This window comes from Chrysochloris asiatica, unplaced genomic scaffold (genome assembly GCF_000296735.1).
Source record: "Chrysochloris asiatica unplaced genomic scaffold, ChrAsi1.0 scaffold00175, whole genome shotgun sequence".
Classification (NCBI taxonomy): Eukaryota; Metazoa; Chordata; class Mammalia; order Afrosoricida; family Chrysochloridae; genus Chrysochloris; species Chrysochloris asiatica.
Genome location: NW_006408693.1, coordinates 6,150,729 through 6,159,770, shown reverse-complemented (window position 1 = coordinate 6,159,770; position 9,042 = coordinate 6,150,729). Strand labels below are relative to the sequence as shown.

The 9,042-nt window shown below is 35.9% G+C and overlaps 1 protein-coding gene across 1 annotated transcript in view; it reads left to right on the top strand.

Moving 5' to 3' along the window:
• Positions 1–9,042, top strand: part of OTOGL (otogelin-like) — a 233,420-nt gene that overhangs the window by 157,056 nt on the left and 67,322 nt on the right. Inside the window, exon 33 of the mRNA XM_006871844.1 lies at positions 5,390–5,448. Within this exon, the coding sequence (XP_006871906.1) occupies positions 5,390–5,448 (59 nt within the window). The remainder of the gene's footprint in view (positions 1–5,389; positions 5,449–9,042) is intronic.

Genomic DNA, 9,042 nt, shown 5'->3' with positions numbered 1-9,042 from the left:
GCGGGAGAAAGATGAGGCTTTCTACTCCCGTAAAGATTTACACCCTCGGAAACCCTGTACTGGGTCGCTATGGGTCGGAACCGACTCGATGGCACTTAACAACAACAACATAGGGTTTCCAAGGAGCAGCTGGTGAGCTTGAACCACCAACGTTGCAGTTCAAACGGCTTTGCAGTCTGGTGCTAAACTCACAGCACCAAACAATGACCCTGAGGGGTAAGAAAACTATTTTAAAAGTAAAACCATTTCTATTTTTAGAATAGTTTTGAAAGTAAAACTATTTCTGTTTCAGAAAACATGATGTTATATTTAGAATATCCTAAGAAACAACAAAACCTATTACAACTAGTAAGTGAATGCAGAAGGATAACAGAATACAAGATCAATATGTAAAAATTAATTATAATTTTGTGCACTAAAAAAAAAAAATAATCCCCAAAATGAAATGAAAATAATTATTCCATTTACAACAGCATGAGTGAAATGCTTAGGGATTTATCTATCAAAAGAAGTGTAATACTTGAATTATAAAAACTATAAGACATTATTGAAATAATTAAGATCAAAGTAAATGGAGACATAATTTGCTCATGAATTGGAAGTCTTAATATTATACTCTCAAAATTGATCTGTAGATTCTATGCAATTTCTATTAAAATCCCATCCAACTTCTTTGTAGAAATTGATAAGATTATCCTAAAAATCATACAGAAATGCAAGATACCAATAATAGTCAAAATAATATTAAAAAACAAAACAAAGGTGAAAGGTTCAACTTTCTGATTTCAAAAATTATTGGAAATCTAAAATAACAAAGACATTGTGGCACAGATGGAAACATAGATATATAGATCAGTGGGGTAGCAGTAAGAGGCTAGAAATAAGTGCATACATTTTGAATTGGTTTTCAATAAGGGAGTCATGACAACTCAGTGGAGAAAGAATAGTCTTTTCAACAAATTATATTGGACAATTATACATCTGTATGCAAAGGATAGCTATAGACCATATAGTTTCTCAAACCATCTACAAAAATAAACAAAATGGATCAAAGATTTAAATGTAATAGCAAAAGCTATCAAACTCTTAAAAAACAGTGGAGAAATAAATCTTTGTGATCCTGTATTGAGCAATGGTTCATAGATATGTTATTCAAAGCACAGGAAACAAAAGAAAATTTTGACTTAAAAATTTTGTGCTGCAAATAAGATCAATATGAAAGTGAAAAGACAATTCACTGAATATAAAATATACATATTTGCAAGTCATACATCTGATAAGAGATATATCCAGCATATAGTAAGAACAATTACAATGCAACAGTCAAAGGCTAAGATACAATTTTAAAATGGGCAAAGGATCATAATAGATACTTCTCCAAGGAAGGTAAACAAAGCACATGAAAAGATGCTGGACACCACTGATCATAAGAAAAAGAAAAGAAAAGCTACAGTGTGATACATTTCACACTCACTGGTTGTTGTCAAGTGTCATTGAGTGGTTTCTGACTCACAGTGATGTGGTATAGTATTTACTAGGCTGTAAATTTTTGCAGGTGTAGAAAGTTTCATCTTTGGATTGGTTGGTGAACTTGAACCACTGATCTTGTGGTTCACAGTCCAAGGCTTATCCTACAGAGCCACTGTACTCCCTTCCACCATTAGGATAGCCTTAGTAATAAAAGACAGATTAAAAAGTGTTGGCAAGAATGTGGAGAAATTCCACTCCCGTTTGTTGTTGTTGGGAATTTAAAATGGTGCAGACATTTTGGAAAACAGTTTGGCAGCTCCTCAAAATGTTAAACATAGAGCATAGAGTTACCATATAGCTCAGCAATTCCATTCATGGGTATATACCCAAGAAAAATGAAAACATATCAGCACAAAATTCTCTATGTAGATGCTAATAGCATCACTATTCATTTTATGGTAAAGCAAAAACAATGCAAATGTCCATCAACTGATGAATAGCTAAACAAAACATAATATTTTAATTGGGTAGAGCATTATTTGACAATGAAATGATATACCAATACATGCTACAACATGGATGACTCTTGAAAACATTATGGTATATTAAAAGAGTCAGTCACAATATTTAGAATAGACAAAGCCAAAAAAATAGTCGATACTGGTTTCTTAGGATTAGAGGCATGGGGTTATGGATAGTGACTGCTCATGGGATATGGTGTTTTGTTGGGAGAGATGAAAATGATCTAAACTTAGAATGTGGTGATGGTTGCACAACCTTGTGAATATACCACAACTATTGAGTTGCACAATTTAAATGATGAATTTTGTGGCATCTGAATTACATATCAATTTATCTCATTGGGATATCATTGCTCATGTTAGATGGATCTTGACTGAGAGCGGATAATACCAGAAAGATATTTATATGTGCTTTATTGACTATGCAGAGGCATTTGATTGTGTGGGTCATAACAAACTATGGATAAAATTGCAAAGAATGAGTATTCCAGAACACTTAATTGTGCTCATGAGGAAACTGTACATAGAACAAGAGGCAATTGTTCAAACAGGACAAGGGTATACTGAATGGTTTAAAATCAGAAAAGGTGTGTATCAGGGATGTAGCCTTTCATGATACTTATTTGAGTCCTGGTGTGGTGCTGTGGGTTAATGTGCTGGACAGCAAAGTTGCCATGAACAAGGTTGGAAGTTCAAGCTCACCACTCTCTCCTCAGAAACCCTATACAGCATTGCTATGGGTCATAACTGATTTGAGGACACTCAACAACAACATTCAGTCTGTATGTTGAGCAAATAATCTGAGAAGCAGGATTATATGAAGAAGAATGTGGCATTAGGTTTGCAGGAAGACTCTTTAACAACCTGTGATATGCAGGTGACAAAACCTTGCTTGCTAGAAGCAAAGAGTATTTAAAATACTGATGAAGATCTAAGACAATAGTCTTTGTTATCGATTGCATCCCAGTGTAAAGAAAATTAAAATCCTCCTCGCAACTGGACCATCATAATAAACATCATGATAAACAAAGGAAAGATTGAAGTTGTCAAGGATTTCATTTTGGTCAGATTCACAGTCAGTGCTCATGGACAAGAAAGCAAAGGAAATACTGCATTAGGCTAATCTGCTGCAAAAGATCTCTTTAAAATGTTAAATAACAATGATGACCCTTTGAGGACTAAATTGTGCCTGACCCTAGCCATTGTATTTTCAATTGACTCATATGCATGTGAAAGTAGGGTAATAAATAAGGAAGACTACAGAAGAATCAATATATTTTAATTATGGTGTTGGAAAATATTCTTGAAAGTAATGTGGATTGCCACAGAACATAGAAATCTGCTTTAGGAAAAGTATAAGTGATCAGGAGGGACCCAATCCCTGGAGAAGGACTGTGTTCTTAGAAAGTTGCAGGGTCAGTGAAAAAGAGGAAGATCTTCAGCAAGGTGGATTGGTACAGTGGCAGCAGCCATGGGTTCAAAGGTAACAGTAATTATAAAGATGGTGCAGGATTGGGCAGTGTTTTTTTCTGTTGTACAGAGTGTACCTAGAAGATGCAGTGTCTGCTATATCAACAGCACTATTCATAGCACCATAGAATGGAAATTTTTGTTCTACTTGATCTATTCTGAAAATTAGAATTTATACAATAAGTTTAAAAATCAATGTTGTTAAACTTCTATAGAATTAATTTAGCATTGTGGTAGACTGAATAATGACCCTCCAAAGATGTCACCTTAATCCCTAGATCTGTAAATATGCTACCTTACATGGTGAAAGAGATGTGGCAGATGTAATTAAAGGAAGGATTTTAACTTTGGGCAATGATCATGAATTATCTGAGTAGGTTCAGTGTAACCACGAGGTCCTTATAAAAGGATGACAGTAGGGTCAGAATCAGAGATTGAAGATGATAATGGAAGTCAGGATAGAAGGGAAGGAGAAGACAAAGAGAGAGGGAGAGAGAAAGATGCTATGCTCCTCTTTGAAGATGAAGGTAAAGACCATGTGCCAAACACTTCAAATGCCCTCTATAAGCTGGAGAAGGCTAGGAAGTGTATTCTGCTATAGAGTCTTCAGAAGAAATGTAGCTTTGCTGAGCTTGATTTTTAGGACTTCTGACCTCTAGAATTGCAAGATAATAAATTAATGTTGTCCTTAAATCACTACATCTGTAGTAATTTGTTACAGTAGCTACAGAAGAATAGCAGTAATTTTTAAGCAGTATGAAGTGTGAAACAGCATTAAAGCTAGTGAAATTTCAGCCCTCCATCTTGGTCCTTCTATATTCAATCTGAGCATTTTAGAAATGCCTCCAGTACTGACAAAAAGCTTTAGAAGGTGCCTTACACATATGTTTATCAATCACATCTTTCTTCCCTTTCCCACCCTTCCCACAGATCACCCTTGTACCTCATCCACTAACTGGGATCTTCATGTGGGCAATGGCACCATGTAGACTGTGGTTAAATAGCACATTATAGAATTATCTGACTTATCTGAGTGGGTTCACCATGGGAAAGAAATTATCATCACTCACTTCTTTTAAAAATTCAGCAAAGTTAACATTAGTAATGTTGCCAAACCAAAATGAGGGTTTGCCACCTCTCACTGTAGTCAGTCATAGAGACTGGGAGAGATCCAATCCAAACTTTATTAGCAGAAAGCCAGCAGTTTGAAGGACAGAGAGAATAATTTCTCAAGACTGTCCTGCCCATTATGAAGAGCAGGCACATTATATAGGGTAAGTTACATTTGGATGTACACTTAATCTATTTTAACATCAAGATAGCATTCTTTGGGAAAAGGAAACAATAAATCAAGAAATTTCCTCAAACATTTTACCTTTAGGGTCTCAGCTGCTTAATTCCTAAGACAACTATCTGGGTGGGTTTAAGCACATCTTGTTCTTCTTGTCATATTCTCCATCTAGGACCATAAGATCATTTTATCTAATCTATAAACTTCATTTGCAGGGTCCTCACTTGAGGCTTAATGATTAAACCAACTCCATTTTGTTTAGGTCAGTAGAGTCATGCCATCATTTGTAACACCTGAGGAATTTATAGTGACACCATTGGTCTTTTTACCTACTTAGGCAATTGTGTTGATACCGGAACAATGAAGGTGTTTATAGAATGGTAGTTCAAAGCAAGGGCTCTAGAATAAAAAATCCCAAATTCAGATTTTGCCTTTGCCACTTATCTACTTTACTTCTCAACATCTTAGTTTCCTTATTTGTAAAATAACAATAGTTTTAGAATCTGCTTCAAGATTCTTGTGAGGAACAAGTGACATAATCCATGTAGAATGTCTTAGCACAGCTTCTATCACATATGATTTCTATATATGATTGCTATTATATCCCTAATGGAGACATTTGCTTCAGTTATAACAGGTCCATCCGACTTCACTCCATTGGACATGCTAACCCCAACAACAGGTTTCGATTGTGAGGTATGACTGTTTAATCTTTTCCAACTCTCTGTCATATTCTGTAGCATCTGATTACGTTTCTATATTAGTATTCAAACTTTATTAAACTTCTTTTGGTATGCTCATGTGTCTATCTTTGCTATAAGAAAAGAAGAAATATGCATTATATTTTAACAACTATAGTTTCTCAACGGATTCAGATGTTTCTCATTAGTTGTATTTCATATCAAAGTAAGAAACATAAAATTCAAATGAGCTCTTCAGTGTGATTCTTTGAAAAAAAAAGAGACATCTCTTGTGGGCTTATCTTTAAATCAGGCATTAAGAAATATCCATTAAGCAGTGGTGCTCTAGGGTAAGCACTAGACTGAGAGCCACAAGGTCAGCAGTTCAAATCCACCAGATGCTCTTTGGAAACCCCATACAGGGTTGCTATAAGTTGGAACTGACTCGATGGCACTTAACAACAAAAACTATGCTGAGCACAGTTCAAGAAGACAAAAATATACTGGCCAGAAAAAAGAGGTACATTTTTAGTTCTGGTAATTACCTTGGTTGAGACTTGAGTAGGTATCTCCTTACTCCAAATATGCCATTCTTTCTGATAAAGCAAGTATTTATTCAACTAATATTTGGTTAGCATCTTTTCTGACCAGGGGTACAACTCAAACATCAGCTATAAACAATGAAAACACAGGCAAAAAGTCCTGCTTTTTTGCACTTCAGTGGAAAATAAATGAAAATCCTCACAACGATATCAACAAATAACATCCTGACAAACCAAAAAAAGTTGTCATAAACGCCATTTTCTTGGATCTATAATCAGCCTCAGTCAGGAAATCAAATGATATATTTCATTGGACAAATCTACTGCAAAACACTTCTTTAAATTGCCAAAAAGCAATTTAACGTCCTCAGTTTTAGGACTCAGTTTTGCCTGACCCAAGACATGGTATTTTCAGTAGTCTCACATGCATGTGAAAATTGGACAATGAATAAGAAAGATCATAGAAGAACTGATGCATTTGAGTGATGGTTTTGTAGAAGAGTATTAAAAGTACCATGGACTATTAGAAGAACAAACAAACCTGTGTTGGAAGAAGTATAGCCAGAAGCAAAGATGGTGAGAATTTGTCTCCTGTTCTTTGGACATGCTGTTAGAAGGAATCATTCTCTGGAGAAGGACATCATGTTTGTTAAAGTGGAGGGTGAGCAAAAAAGAGGAAGACCTCAGCAACAATGAGCTCAAGCATAACAATTTTTAGAATAGCACAGGACCAATCAGTATTTCATTCTGTTTTGCATAAGATCACTATGTGTCAGAACCTTCTTGATGATGCCTAACAACACCAACAACAATTTACCTATTTTGTTTTCTGTTACTTGTGCATTCATTGTTGTGACTGTTACTCTATCATTGATAAAAATTAGATTCCCCAAACTTTGCTCCTAGATATTCTTTCAAGAAATTTATGGTTTTATGTTTATTATTTAGGTGCCTGATTCATTTTTAATTACTATAGTTTAACATAAATAATACATGTTATCCTGTTTTTACAAACAGCATAACCATATCATCTGTTAGTTTCTTATGTGTGCTATGCAAGTTATGTGTGTTCCTGTTCTTTAAGTGGTGGGCACATTATTTTAAAAATTGTGGTTGTTTTTGTTAGATGCCGTCAAGTCAGTATTGACTCAAAAAGACCTTATATACAACAGAATAAAACACTGCCTGGTCCTGTGCCAATCTCACAACCATTCCTATACTTGAGCCCATTGCTGCTGCCACTGTGCCAATCCATCTCGCTGGGGGTTTTCCTCTTTTTGCCGACTCTCTACTTATCAAGTATGATGTACTTCTCCAGGGACTGGTCCCTCCTGATAACACATCCAAAGTATGAGAGACTAACTCTCACCATCTTGGATTCAAAGGAGCATTCTGGCTGTACTTCTCCGAACACAAATTTGCTTGTTTGTTTGGCACTCCATGGTACTTTTAATATTCTCCTCTAACACCATAACTCAAATATATCAGTTCATCAATGATCTTATTTATTGTCTAATTTTCACATGCATATGAGGCTATTGAAAATGCTATGGTTTGGCTCAAGTGCACCTTAGTCCTCAAACTTATATATTTGATCTTGAACACTTTAAAGAGGTCTAATGCATCAGATTTGCCTAATGCAATATGCATTTGGTTTCTTGATTACTGCTTCTATGAGTGTTGACGGTTGATCCCAGCAAAATGAAGTCTTTAGTAATTGCAGACTTTTCTCCATTTATCTGGATGCAATTTGTTGGTCCAGTGGTGATGGTGAAGATTTTTTTCTTTGCATTGAGGTGTAACTCATACTAAAGGCTGTGGTCTCTGGTCTTCATCAGTAAGTGTTTTAAGTCCTTTTTGTTTTCAGCAAGTAAGGGCTATTTCAGGTTGTTAATGAATCTTCCTCCAATCCTGATGTCATGTTTTTCTTCATATGATCCAGCTTCCAGATTATTTGCTCAGCATACAGATTGAATAAGTATGTTGAAAGAATACAACCCTGATACACACCTTCCCTAATTTTAAACTATTCAGTGTTTCCTTGTTCTGTTCTGTGTCTGATGTGAAAGGTATATCTCATTTATTTTTTCCGCACATGGAAATCCAGTTTTGCCAGCATAATTTGCTGAAGAAACTGTTCCTTCCCCACTGAATGGATTTAGCTTCTTTGCTAAAAATCAATTGACCACAGATCTTCAATCAGTTCAATCTTTTTGAGCTCTCTATACAATTAATTCATAATTATACTGTCATATGCTATCAATCAATGACTTCTCATATACACTTTAATATACTTGTACAGTATTATGTTATAGTTTTTTTAAACTGACATTAATAGAAGACATATTCATATACTAGCTGTATACAACATAATATAAAAGATTGGCTGCTGAACAGCATCCAGAATCTTCAGAGGTGGGAAATTTCCACTTGGAAGGATAAGCAGCCCAGCCTGGAGCGGCTAGAAGAATAGAAGATACTTCTTGAAAGTAAGACTGACAGGAAAAATACAAAACAATATAGGCAGACCGACTGATTACATTAACAAGCAAGTTGCTCACCCAGGAGACATCAAGCCAAGAGCAAACCCCCTTCCAAGACTAAGACTCAATGGGAATACATGCTCTGATTGGTGACCACGTTCGCCATCAATAAGGGAAAGTGAGGGGGAAAACAGCAATGAAGTTGCAAGCTAAGCCCTACAATGTTCAATAGTTTCCTGTGAATCCGGGTGGAGACCTGGTTGGCCAGCAGTGTGACAAGACCTGGGGACTCTTGGGCCCAGAGTCAGTGACATAGCCACAGAGGACTAGAGTAGAGAGTGAAGCATCCAGCTGATAAGAAGAGAAGGCATATGCACAAGAACAGCCACACTTGCAGATAATACCCACTTAACCTGGTTTCAATGACTGGATGATCAGAGCTCAACTAGAAGAAGAAAGAAGAGGGAAAAAAGAGCAATCTGATACAATTTGATAAACCTGACCTATGCCTATGGATGTAGAAGCTCAAATGAGGGAACAAATCTTTATGGCAATGATCATTCCCACCCCCTCCATACACAGAGT